The sequence below is a fragment of the Onychostruthus taczanowskii genome, unplaced genomic scaffold, assembly GCF_017590055.1.
Source record: "Onychostruthus taczanowskii isolate IOZ18803 unplaced genomic scaffold, ASM1759005v1 scaffold19, whole genome shotgun sequence".
Taxonomy (NCBI): Eukaryota; Metazoa; Chordata; class Aves; order Passeriformes; family Passeridae; genus Onychostruthus; species Onychostruthus taczanowskii.
Window position 1 is genome coordinate 10,174,370 of NW_024499128.1, and position 13,999 is coordinate 10,188,368.

Sequence of the window (13,999 nt, forward strand, 5' to 3'; positions counted from 1 at the left end):
CAAACATGATATGGTCTTATCAGGAGTTGCTATGTTCCTCCTGATTATTTTTCATTATTCGTGGCAAAATTCTGCTGTAAAACTTTGCATATTGCCTCTTCACAAAGGAAGCTCTTTTTCCAGCCAGGATATTTTCTCTAATTGATACCATCTAATTAACCAGCTAATTCTTCTCTCCATATGGCAGGTATCGCCTGGCCGGCCTCCCGGGAGAGTACCAGTACAAAAACATCACCAGTGCAGAAATCAACTACTGCTTGGTGAAAGACCTGATCATTTGGACCCAGTATGAAATCCAGGTGGCATCTTACAACGGAGCTGGGCTGGGAGCCTTCAGCAGGCCTGTGACAGAGTACACACTGCAGGGAGGTGAGCAAATCCCAGCAGGATCTCCTTGATCATCCCACAGCTTCCTCAGGGGATGTGCTGCTGGCAATCCCACCTGGGAAATCAGTGGTCACTTCAGTCAAATTTGATAGACAGTTTGGAGCAGGAAGCACCTGCAAATTTTAAGTGCCTGATCAGAGCCAAGTCTTTGCTCTATCTCTGTTGCAGAAAAAGCTGTGAGTGAAGTAAAAAAATTATCTGTTTTGTTGACCCTCGTGATGATGTGTTGGCACACTTGCAGGTCAGAGTCAGCTGCAGCAGAAGTAATAAATAGAAATGCTGATGAGAGCTGGGGTCCTGGGGAATGGATTTATGGGACCTGTGACAGGCAGGGGCTGAGGTTACCCTGCCAGGAGACTTGGAGAAAATATGGCAGGGAATTGGTTTTATCATGGCCAAGGCATGCAAGATGCTGCATATGCAATGTAGGAGATAGAGTGACCCAGCTGCATTAGTGCTGATAATCACAGAATACCTTGTTTTAGAAATATGGAATAAATTGCAAAAAAGAAATACAACCTGTGGAGAAAGGGTTCTGAAGCATTTCAGGAATGGTGCAGATACTTTCAAAGGGGAAGATAAAGTGATCTTTAAAGCCCTGATTTTTATGCTACAGCTCCTCCACACTTTTCTAAGTGCTTTAAGAAGAGTATAAATTACACCAACAAAAGGATATGTAATTACTTTTTACAACCAGTGTAAGGCATGTTTACACCTCGAGATTGGTATAAAAATCTGTAGGATAATTAAGTGCCAGGTCCTTAAGGCTTCCATATATTCCCATAATTGCAGGACTGTGCTGGATGCTGAGCACTGGACAGTACATGGGCTCTACTTCATTGGTCATAAAACAATTATACTGTTTTAAAACCTAGCAGATTTACAGTGCATCAGTTAATTTTCAATCAGGGAAGAAGATGTAGTTGTTTGTTAATTGTTACTAGGAGTAGCTTATAACATGATTAGATACAGTTTGAGGTGTAGGGAGATCTTTAAGAACAAATTATTCATATGCAACACTAATTAACCACAACAACTAGGGAAAGAACTATCTATATTTTGTCTTAGGGCATGCAAAGTCTCATAGTTCAGAGGAGCCTAGGCACTCTCAACCTCATTCTAGAAGTATTTATAGCAGACCTTGAAATGTTTTTCTTGAAGTCTTCTCCTTCAGCCAGGATTAATGTTTTCTATCCCACTAAACACCCGAGCTCGTCAGAGAATTGGTTTGCCCACAGAATTTGAATCCCTTTTGTGATTATGCTTGTAATTCATTACCTTGTTTATTTGCACATTTTAAGCTATCATAGCACCTTAACCTTCCATCTATTAAGGCCCAGGTTTGGACTTCACACTCTTTTTTCTTAAACCCTGTAATTGACTCTAATTTCCCTTGATATTATGTGCAGTTATTATCATCCTTTATTGATTGGCTGTCTGTTGTCATTTATAAGGGTATAAATCCTCTGTTATAAATTAGGTGTAGTCAGTCCTGCATCCATGTTAATCAGCAAGAATGTTTAGACTGCAGGCCGACCTGCAATGCCCTCTTTGGCTTCATGTAATTCCTCAGTACTGGGTAGACATAGAAGAAAAACTGGATATTTCTGATTTATTTCATATTGGTATTTGCTGATAGCTGTTGATAACTACCTCATGGATGCTGCCACCTCCTGATGAACCTTGCTGGCGTCACCAAAGGCATATGTCCTGTTTTAAAAAGAGTTTGAAGCCTTTTTACATTTAGAGCTGAAAAGGGAGACTGGTATGAATACAATTTGAATCTGGATTAATATCCAGTCTCCGTATGTAATGTGCTACTGTCCAAATCTCTGCTCCTTTATGTTTGTTGTAGTTGAGAAAAGACAGGGAAATCTAGTGACTGTTTCTTGCTCCAGAATGTTTTTCCTAAACCAAACTAGCAGGAGTAAGGAAAAGCCATGTGTAAAACCACCTTGTAAATCATATTCTGATTTTAATATGAGCAGAGATAAATGTCAAAGACACACACTCCCATCCATCCCCCTCTCCTACTACCACACCACCACTGCCTCTGCTCTGACATGCATTAAATGATGTGAGCTGTGCTGGCAAGAACCTGTCTGTCTGCAGATGAAAAATACCTCATACTCATCAAGTGTGCTGTGCAGGCAGAGCCTGGGAGGAAATGAACCCCGGGAGCAGATCAGCCCATTGGCAGGAGCACATCAGCATATTGGCACCTTTGTCATAGGGGGTATTGACTGGCCATATAACCTGTGGATTTATACCAGGAGCTAGTCTATTAATCCCTTATTAGTCCTCTGGCATTGCTTTAGCCACTGAAAACTAATCAGCTGCTCCAAGCTCCTCAAAAATCACCAACTTCAAGAACACAGCCAAGCTCACGAGGTGCTGATGGATCTGAACTTGGGGGAAACTGGTGCATAATGTCAGTGAGATAAAATGTCAGGAAGACTTACTGGCAGAGCACTGAACATCCCAGCACGAGGGTCAGACAGGTTGACTGTCTCTAAAATCTTGAAAGTCTTTTCAGAGTGATATTCAGCCTAATCCTTTGATGCTCTGTATATATAGGTCTTTCTTCATCAGACTTTCTCCAGCTGTTCCTTGCTTTGATGTTACTTTTCACAGGGATTTGTGCCAGCCCTCTGCATAGGGCAATTTTAGTTATTTAAGCAGTGTCCTGCAGGACTTCACATTGCCATATGAAAACCTGAACTTTCCCAATATCTTTTCATGTAAGAACAGCTTTGTGAAGGTATAAACATCTTTGTGTGGTGACAATATTGTCTCTGCTCTGTACTGTTGGGCATGTTTGCCTTTTTATGCAGGTTGATTTGATAAAGCAGCAACTTCCACCCCTTACTTTGGGTCTGTCCCTTTTATCTCACAACTGTGAATATCTCTTAACTTCTCTCTATTTGAAAAACTCCCTCCATGTCTTAGATTTAGGCAGGGCAAGGTTTACAAGTAGAGACACTTCTTCCATTAGCCTCTCCATTAACATTAACCACTTCTGTTTCTGCTTTTAGTGCCATGTCTTTCTTTTGATGCACATCTCAGAAGCCAGTCTTACATCCCAAAGTTCACAGATCTCAACATGTATTTGAATGTTGTTTTGTTTTCCCTTCTTTGTTGTGCATGGACACCTTGCCAGGCCAAGAAGGTCTGAGCAAAAGCCCTTCCTGAATAAAAGTTACCAGACTAGTGAATCTTCATGGTGTGGACAGGATAAAAGCAAGAGGAGTCTGTTCAGCCAGGTCCAAAGCAGCTTCTTCCTTAGGCACTAAGAGATGAATCAGAGAAATGTGTAGAAGAGCCAGAGGAAACCCAGTTAACTGAAAGCTTCCTGCTTTATGTAGGAAATAATCTTGAAAAAAGAATTCCTGGCTGCGAAGGGTCCTCTGCAACCATTCAATTTATCTCAGTGAAAAGATATTTTCCTTAGTTTTCCCTTGGGTTTTCTTGGCAAAAATACTTTAAAGATCCTGTTTCACTTCCTTTGGGGAACTCCCAACAGCTTTGGAGCACCCATGGCTGTTTTGGGCCCAGCTGCTCCTGTGCAGAAGCAGGTTGGAGTTGTAGTGGCTGGGGGGATTTTATCTTGCTTACATGTCATTTGCCATCTACTGCTTTTATTTTATTTTTAAATTATTTCACAAGGTGATGAAATTAGCAGTCGTCTCAGAGAGGCCCCCAGCTCTTAAAAAGAAATAAAATCTTGTCTGTGTGAGAGACATGCAGGAAAGGAAGGAGGCGTTTCCCAGCCGCAAGAAGCCCAACTCATCAGTTAGTGCCAAATCTCACACTGCTGAATTTCAGAATTCACATTTTCAGATGTGTAGTGTTACAGAGAACACTTTTCCTAGGCACCCACTGCTGTTCAGAGCACAGCCCAGAACACCAGCAGGGAGCAGAGGGAAGAGGCTTCCCAGGAGGAATTACAGCTCCACATCCTCACCGCTCCCGTGGGATGTGCAGCTCAGCACCTCAAGCTGGTGCATTAAAGGAACAACTAAATTCTCACCTAGAGGAAAACCTGCAGTTCCACAAGCTTGTCTGAGACAGGCAAGCTGCCACCTCGAAGGTCAGGAGCCCCAGAGGAGCCTTTTTTCCAAGGCTGTGCTGAAGATCTATATTTAGGAGCAGGAGTCTGGCAGTCAGAAAGTCCACGGGATTTCCATGCTGTTTGCACATGGCCAGAGACAGAATAATTCCATGTACAAATGCTTAACCTCAGTGCCTTGTCTCCTCTCAATTATCTTGTCAGTGAAACCCTTTTAATGGTTTTTATCTAGAGTGCTTCCATGACCTTTTCTACTTGGAATGCTGCACATTAACCCTCAGTCCTGGGGGCTGAGCTCTCCACAGATTTCCAACCACATGAACTTTATCAGGAGCAAAGTAACAGTTGGTTGTGTCTGACCAATTTGATCTGCAGCTCTGAGATGCCTCCCAGATGGATCTTCAGTGTGAGATGGCTTTGGAATACTTGCAGACATGATGAAGTGCAGGTTTAAAAGCTGGGAGTGTAAATACTTGGGGATTACTCTTGAAACACCTGTTTGACATTGGCAGCTTCTGTACAGCTTGACAACAAATTTGTAGGAAGAGGACAGGTATCTACCACTAATTTAGAAAATCCTGTGTGCAGACAGCCACAGCTTCACGAAGTTACTCTCCAGGATCTTGGAAAAGTATTTGAGTTTTGAAGTGACCAGAAGGTCAATTCTGATTTAACTTCCCTCAAACTTCTTTTTTTTTTTAATGTAGAACTGCTCAGATACCCAAGGAAGTCTTTAATATCAGGACATAAAAGGAGAATTTTATACTGGCACTTTGAAGTAAATTTGAGATTATAATGCCAATATTTTACTGATTAAAAATATAAAAATGTATTACATTATGCCTTCTGCAGTATAATTAAGCTTATGCAAATCAGATGGACCATGTTCTTTCCATCTTTTAAATGCATTAATTGAGATGCAGATGTTGATTTTTCAATAAAGATAACCGAGGAGGAAATGTGATATAAATCATGATTTCCAACATTCTGAAGGTTTTATGTTTTCTGTTCATAATTTTTTCCACTTTTCATATTATAGCAGGTATTTTCTCTACTATGACCATATATTCTTGTTTCAGACATTTATCTACTAATGAACAAAAAATATTTCCCTTTTTAAAAGAAATAACTAATGCATTTGGTTACTCACATTCCTAAAACTGTAGTAAACCTGTCCTCAAGTGTTTGCCTGAGCTTTTTTGAGAACTGTGAGGACCACAAATGAAAACTTGGAGCTTGGGGTGGTGCTGAGCTGATTTAGCTTTCCTGACAGGAGGACAGGAATCTACCAGTGATATCCTGGTGAATTTCTGATAACAAACTATCATCAAGACCTGTAACACAATTTTCTTCTACAATAACAAATCTCTGGCAGTTACAATATCTGAACATGCAAATGTGCAGGAAAGTAAGAATTTTGACTTTTTAAAAATGTATGCATGTTAACCAGTAATTATAGAAGGTATTGCACACAAAAGCAGATTCAAATATATCTTGTGGCTCTCATAATAAACAGTTTCATCAAAAACATGAATAAGAAAAAATGCATTTAGTGGGGGACTGTAGCCAAAGCAACTCATTATGACTGTAGAGTGACTTTAATATTTATGACTGTATCTCAGGATGATTTGGTGAATCTCTTAACTAGAAAAACTTTATGATGTCTACAGGTCATTCAGATAATAGTCTAACCTTCCAAAAGCACACAGGGAATTATGATACATGGCAGGAAGTAGGGCCCAGATTCTAATGAAAATTTAGAGTACTATCAGATAAACTCTCCTTCCAGAACTCAATAATTATGCATAGTTCATAAATTGTCACATCAAGTTTTAAATTAGGGCAAGAAGGTTCTGACTAATACGCAGCTACTGAGGTTTAAAAAAGCTTCAGAGCAAGGTTGTGGAGCCATGGCAGAATCTTCAGGGAATTTTAGTGACAGAGGGCAAGGGAGTGGATGTTCTTGTCAGTTCAAACCTGACATCCCTGAGGATTTCTCCGTTTTTCTGTGTTGATATTTCTGGGCTGTGCACATCTCTGGTAAGTATGCACTATCCTGTCTTACTGTAGTGTCAGCACCAGTTAAGAATAATGCCCTTTTATCTCTTCCAAACAAACAGTAACTTTCAGTGGGAAGAGGGGCAATTTTGCATTTTTGAACTACTTTTCTTCATTTCTTCTCCACACAAAGACTTATTTTCTGAAAAGTAGTTTGGTACTTTAAAAAAAAAATTTAAAAGTTTTTAAAACTTTCTAAAAGTTCCTACCCTCTTTTTGAAAAGTGTGGAGGAAACCACCATTTCTCAGTGGGAATCGTGGATTCTCCTTAGAAGCACAAATCATTGGCTTTGGTAGAAACTTTCCCTTGGAAGCAGAAGGAACAAAGCCTTCCAAGCTTCAAAACCACTTGTGGATAGTTCCTCTTTCATAGAATACAAATGCACATGGCTGTCAATAGTGATATTTTTGAAGCATTATTAAGCTTATTTTATGGGATTTAAAGTGTCTTAGTCCATTTTTTTGTACTCAGACAGCAGTTTTCTTCTTAAAATTACTATAAGCTTGATAATTTTAGAAAATAGGCCTGTCTATTAATATTCTTTCCTCTGAGAACTATAGAAATGACATCTTAAAACAGTAAGTTGAAGAAATTGCTTGGAATGAGACATTTTATTAAATGGTAAAATATTTAAGTGCTGGTTTTGGTTGTTTGAAGGCAGCATGCCTTTATGTTCCATGCTTGCTTTTGTATTGAGAAAACATCTGTCTAATTAAATCCTTGGCATAAAATGTTTATGCAACTTTTAGTAGATTAGAGGATGTGTTGGCTCAGGATATATATAATCAATTCAATATACATGAATGCATATCATATCAAGATAAAATGAGAACAACTCCCAATTCCCAAGAAAAATCTTTACTACATTTGATATGACTGGTCCTAATTCTTTAAGCAGCAGTAAATAATAAACAGATGCTGTTGCCAGATTATAATTCACAATTAAAACCTTAATTGTGCAAACTCCATGTTTTCTTGTCTGATCTGGGAAATTGAGCAGCATTAAAGGACTCAAGAAATTTCTCTCAGAAACTCTTCATTCTCCATGCATTCATTGATGACTGAAAGAGCTGTGCTCACCTATCCTTATGTGGCTCCTGCCTCAAGTCTTTCTGAGAAACTCCTCCGTAGGATAATAAGCTGCAGAAACCATTTCTTCTCCTTCCATTGAAGGAATCTCCAATACAGGATGAGAAATTAACCCAATTGCCCAGCTTTCCAAATCGCTGCTGTTGCACAGGAAGTGCATCCCTCTCTCAAGGTTGTTATTACTCTGTGACGTGCAAGTGACACTCAGTGGGTTCTGTGTTCATTTTTCTCTTTTTCCCTTCATTCCTTCTCCACTCTGTTGTTGTTTTGTTTCCCCTCTGCTCCTGGGAGCAGTGCCCACAGCTCCACCTCAGAACGTGCAGGTTGAAGCCGTGAATTCCACAACCATCCAGTTCCTCTGGAACCCTCCACCCCAGCAGTTCATCAACGGCATTAACCAAGGCTACAAGGTGAGTACACACTTCAAATAATGTCTGCATTAACAGATGTAATATCTGCATTTACACATTTCTGGTGTAAAACAGAATTTCAACCTTATGATCTCTGAATCTCCAAAGTAACTCTGTGCTTTCATGAGTATCTTACACAGGTAAAATAAAGAGAGAAGTGAGCAGATGTTGCTCCTAACAGGGCTTGGAGCAGCCTGGGATAGTGGAAGGTGTCTCTGCCCATGGCAGAGGTTGGAACTGGATGATCTTCAAGGTCTCTTTCAACCCAAACCATTCTATGATACTAATATTTGCAATTTATGTAATTTCTGAAAAGGAAACATGTCATAGCCTAGAAGTCCTTATACCTTTGTCATTTTCCTGGAGAGTTTCCAAAGCCAGAAAGCAATTCCATGTCAGTTTGGAAAGTCACCTCAGGAGACATGTCATTGTGGCACTGAAAACCAACCTTGAGGTTTCTGTTTATGCTAATAAAAATCCCTAAAATCACCATTCATTTCACTGGGAATCAAGGCATCACACTAAATAATTGCCTTGACTTTCCCACTGTGATAATCTGAGAGATTTGAGAATGTAGAATTTATTAATCAGGCAACATCTGTTAGAGTACACAGAGCAGAGAGTGCTTAAGAGAACCTCTGACCAGTGGAGTGTTTGCTGAGGGACTGGGTAGGGTAGTTGGTTCTCAACAGAACCTCCATCAATGATTCAGCAGTCAGGGCATAATAAATGAAGGGTTTAAAAATCTCCACAGAGAGAACAAGAAGAAATCTTGCAGGAATCTCAGAGCAGGAAAAGGGAAGGCAGGTGTGGTTTATGAGCAGGGAGAGGCAAGGTTGATTTGAGTGCTGGGTGGAGTGATTTGAGGAGGATGTTGTAGTTCCAAAGACAAGTTGTGAATTAAGGGATTGTAAATGGATTTGAGATGTTTCAGAAGACTTGATCCTTCTCTAGGAATGTCTCAGAATGACAGAGAAACTGAGACAGAGATATGCATGGGAATTTTGGTACTTCTGCCCAAACCAATGTATATCTCATGAGGGTCAGCAGTGATCTGAGAATCTCACTGCTGAAGAAGTAAATAAATGCATGGAGATGTGTGTATCTGCTTCTGGCAGGAATAGAATCAGCTCTCAAGGCTCAGTGACTGACAGGGCTGCAGCACAATGCCCTGAAACTCCAGCACAGGAACAGCACTTGGCTTCTGTTCTGACTCTGGAGAATAAAAGCACTTTAGGGGTTCAGTGGACTGCAGTGCATTGTAATTTTCTGGTGCAAGTCCAAGCACAGTTAGCCCACATTTGCAAAAGTCTTATTTCAGATTTTCATTCTCTGTTATATTCAGAGTTCCAGTCTAAAGATCCTTGATCTCATTGCATAGCTACCTCTAATTTTTGTTTCCACTTCTTCAGCAATGCTATAAAAGAAGTAAAATTGTCATTTGTATCTGTCAGTGGCCAATAAAAACTTCTGAAATTATCAAAATTTGATTTCTTTGATTGCAGTAGATTGCCCTAGCTTTACCAGCCTGTTTCTCCCAGGGGTTGGGAATTGCAGTTCAAAGACTGTGTGAGATCATTTCTGTCACTTGTTTCTACAGAGTAGCTTTGTGTATGATTTATAAATTTCTAGTAGTCAAAGCCAGGCCTTTGCCTTTCTTAAGGATTAAACCCATTTTTTCCTTTAACTGACAAAATTGTTCACCTGTATTTTCTGCACACATTTCCTCGTGAACATGCACTCAAGAGTTCAGTCTTCCAAAGTTATAAATGCCAATTGTAATGCACAGAGGTGATTTCGAAAAGAAAATAAAACTTACTATCCTTTTCAGCCATTATACATTTTTATCTTTTCTTTGAAATTTATTTGCATTTCAATAAGTTGTAAAGTGCACTTTCTCAAATATGAAATATTCCTAACAAATTATTCCTAATAGTCCCCTAACTGTACTTTCTGGTTATCAGAGACTCTAGACATTGGCTAAATGTGTCAAATATGGCTTATTAATTTCAGGTATCTATTCCTGTTTATGAGCCTGAAATCAATACAAGTAGCACAATTTACACAGATACTGAATCAGGCCTGGAATTTTAACATTCTCCTGTAAGCCACATGATAAGGATTTTTGGACAAAATAAAAATTTCATAAACACTTTCAAGTTTTAGACCCCTAAGCCTTTAAGGCGATTTCAAAAATTGTTTCAGAATTTCAAAGTCGTTTGCCAAAAATGAATTTTTTAAGTCTTCATTTAGGTACCTACACATGAGGTATTGCACTCTCAGAGATATTGATCGCCCAGAACATCCACTGAGATGAATGAAAGCTGCAAGACTGAGCTCCTCTGACAAGCACCCTATTTTAAATGCATGAAAATGTCTTCAGGAGTCTAACTTTTGGGACTCAGGTGTTGAAAATTGTAGTAATCATCTTTACAACCGTTTTTCTATTCTTTCTGTAGTTCCAGAACCGCTTGAATCATTTGCAGTGTGGATGTCCCCAGTCCACTGAGCTTGTAATGCCCCCAGCCTGTGAGGCAGGGCTGCTCACTGGGGTGCAGGGGGAGCTCTGGCAGGGGGAGGAGAGGGGTGTGTGTCCCCATCTCTCTCCCTCTGATCCCAATAATCTCCCCAGACTGTGGGGTCTTTAAAGAAAATAAGATAAAGCATTTATGACAGAGTAGCACTGAAAGTACTTTTCTTCCTTCAGCCTGCTTTCAGCAGCAGAGACTGGCCAGGCTGATGAGACAAAAGGCTCGTGTCATCTGAATAATGATTTGCCATAATTTTGGCATTGCTCAGCAGCAGCCATGGTGAATTGCAATGCTGGTGTATCCCATCAGCAGTGAGTGTTACAGACATCCCTCCAGTGTCACAGTGCTGCATCCATCTGTTCAGCATCAGAGCTGACAGTGGTTTAACAGCATTGCTTGGTTCTTTACAATCAGATTAAGATGGTTTTGGCAGCCAAACCGACTTTGATTCCAAATAGATACAACTTCTAATGAGAGCTCATCCCTGTTTAAATTTCCCAGCTCCTGGCGTGGCCGGTGGATGCTCCAGAGAGTGTGACTGTGGTCACCATCGCTCCGGATTTCCATGGTGTTCACAGTGGCTGCATCACCAACCTGAAGAAATTCACCAGCTACTACACCTCAGTGCTGTGCTTCACCACCCCAGGGGATGGCCCTCGGAGCCCTCCCCAGCTCCTGCGCACCCTGGAAGACAGTGAGTACCCAAAATTTTAAATCTCTCTGCTTAAAATTTGACCTTGGGTTCACAGCAATCTCTTCTGACGTGACCTCGTGTCAGATGAAGACTTCAGCCAGTTTTCCGTGGGTGTTCTTTCAGCCTGTGGCAAATATTTGATTTTTTTGTTTCATTAAGGACTAAACCTGGATGATTTTTTTATATTGATGATTAGCTAAGAGCTTCATAGTCAGGTTCAGCCAACACATAATGCATTATGTCTGCAAATCCTTGTGCTCTTAAATTCATGTTCAGGCACCCAAATAAATATGAATTGATCTTCTTAGGAACTGAGCACTGGAACTTCCTGTGGAGGTCAATGATTCATTTACAATTGTTTCCTGCTGTTACTCAATAAATTGAAAATGTCTGTATCTATATTACATTGCAAGTCTTTGTGTGAAAGAAAGAACCAGCAAGGCAGTTTCTTGCATCCTGAAAAACTGGGGGTAGGATTAAATAAAATGAACTGAATGATTTAGCATGTAAATTATTTCCTGCATCAGAAAAAGGTTTGGTCTCTGTGGCCCTTGAAGCTGTTTTCTCAAGACATATTTGGGCCTAACAAGTGTAGTGTGTGTCTGATGCTGATAAATTGACTGTGTCTACAGTGATCTTGGCTCTGGCCAGTGCTTCAGGAGCACCATAAACACTGCTGCACATTTTCAGGTTTAAACCAGAATAAAAAGTGTCTCATTCATCCATTAAGATATAGTTTTTAGAAATACTGCTCTGCCTTAATAGGGATCTTTTGGGTTAGTCAGTGTTCCCGTAAAGAAGAATCCAATTGTTGTTAACATTCACAGGAGTGAGGCTAAAGTGCTAATCCAATTTTTCATGAGATACTTTTGAAGGAACCTGGAGAAAATTACTCTTCCATGGATTTTTCCTAGTGTGGTTACTCTCCTCTGTGTACTAGAACAGGTTGCCAGAGGTAGGAATTTAAGGACCAGAAATCTGTGTGAGCCACTAACCTGAACTCCAACTTGTGTGTCGGGGATGAAAGCAAAAGGTGTGGTGCAAGGAGAAACATGTATTAGGTTCCTCTGTGCATTATCGGCTTTTTGGCCCATTTTCCTTTGGAAAAAAACTTTAGCTTTAGCTTTTAATGATTTGTAAATGTGTTTGAGTTCATCTGCCTTCTCCCTCTCAGCACAGTAGAACCCCGTGGTTGATCTCAGTGAGTGCAGAAGGGTAACAAACTAAAGATACAAAACTCCTTGGATTTCACAAAAAGTTATCAGCTGGGAAGAGGAGAGAGACTGTTAATATTTCTGCTGAAGGAAAGGCTGCAGAAATGAACCTTAAATGCTTTCCACAAAGTGGGAGCAGGGGTAGAGTCATTGCCCTGTCTCCTTGAGGCTATCTCAGGGAAATGTTGGGATGCCATGCTGATTTAAACACAAGAGAATTCCATGGGGAACAAAAACCAAGAGAGAGCCTTTGTATTTTCTAGATAATCTGAGACATTTCTTGGTGTGTCCAGCTACATGCTGCAAGGAGTCTCAGCAGGAAAGATGAGCAGGATTGATTTATTTATTTATTTATAAATCCTGCAGAATTGCTTCTCTGGGTTTTCACAGTGATGGAGAAGTTCTGTGCAGGATGGTGTAATGCATCTTGAGATGCATTACAAGAGAACTCCTTGAAGCTGAGTTGCTTCAGGATTTATGTGGTGGGGAAAAAAGATTTGAAAGGCCTGTCATTCATGTTCTCAGGTGATCATTTTCTGTCTGGATAGCCAAGTTAGGCAATCCTTTAGGAAAACAGGGATCTGTTTAAAAACAGGGATCAGATAAAACCTGACATCCAGTCACAAACATCATGTCCTGGCCTGGAGTCACCTGCACCTGTGTTTCCTGATGACTTTAAAATTGGGCTGATTGGAGCAAAGCTTTGTGAGTGTGTGGTTTCAGTATCTGCAGCTCCACAATCCCAAACTGTGATAATTCCATGCTCTTGTTGGGCATTCCTGGGATCACTATGGGCTCAGCAGTTCTTCTGTGTGCTTTGACTACTGGGTACTGCAGCATGGGTTTGGGAATTTTCCTCCCTGGGACTGCAGAATTGCAAATGGGGTTGTAGCTGACCTACTGGCAGGATTTGAGCTTTTTTTGGTCATAACTGGAGGGGAATAAGAGGCTGGACTAAATTGAAGAGGAAACAAAACATGAAATTGCAGACAAGAAATTGCCAACTGATGTCAGTGGAGCTGGAGGATGCTCGGGCAGGCATCCAGTGACAGAAGCACAGTGAATATAAAGTGAACAAAACCTCCTTTTTCCAGCGCATCGATTGAGGACAGAACAGCATTTGGATCAAAAATCAGTCAGGTTGTCTCCCTTGAAGATCAAAATTGAGGGAGGATGGCATATTCTTGACAGTCATTCCATTTTATGCTCTTTCATTGCACACTGGGGAGCTGAAATTTTTAAGAGCTCTTGAGCTACATCATAAAAACCCTTTAAAAAGTTTCACACACTTGTATTCATTTTACAGAAGACAGTTGCCATTATGTTGGACATTTTTAGAGTTGTTTTGAGGGAATGTATCCAAGCAGTGGCTCGTGACTCTGTCCTTGCTGTGACCTTGCATAGGGAAAAGGTTTTTTCCAGATGAGGGGATTGCTGGTGGTGCTGCTGCACAAAACAGGGCAGGTAAACACCTCACAGGTATCCTTGAAGGAAAACAGTAAAACTGTTAGATCTCCACACACTTGGGATGATGCCTGGGTGAAAT

At 40.5% G+C, this 13,999-nt stretch overlaps 1 protein-coding gene across 4 annotated transcripts in view; it reads left to right on the forward strand.

The window, feature by feature from the left end:
* The window catches only part of SDK1 (sidekick cell adhesion molecule 1), a 384,804-nt gene that overhangs the window by 269,751 nt on the left and 101,054 nt on the right, over positions 1 to 13,999 (forward strand). For all 4 annotated transcript variants that reach the window (XM_041401548.1, XM_041401551.1, XM_041401550.1 and 1 more), the window contains exons 18-20: positions 188 to 369; positions 7,899 to 8,014; positions 11,047 to 11,239. In XM_041401548.1, the coding sequence (XP_041257482.1) occupies positions 188 to 369; positions 7,899 to 8,014; positions 11,047 to 11,239 (491 nt within the window). The remainder of the gene's footprint in view (positions 1 to 187; positions 370 to 7,898; positions 8,015 to 11,046; positions 11,240 to 13,999) is intronic.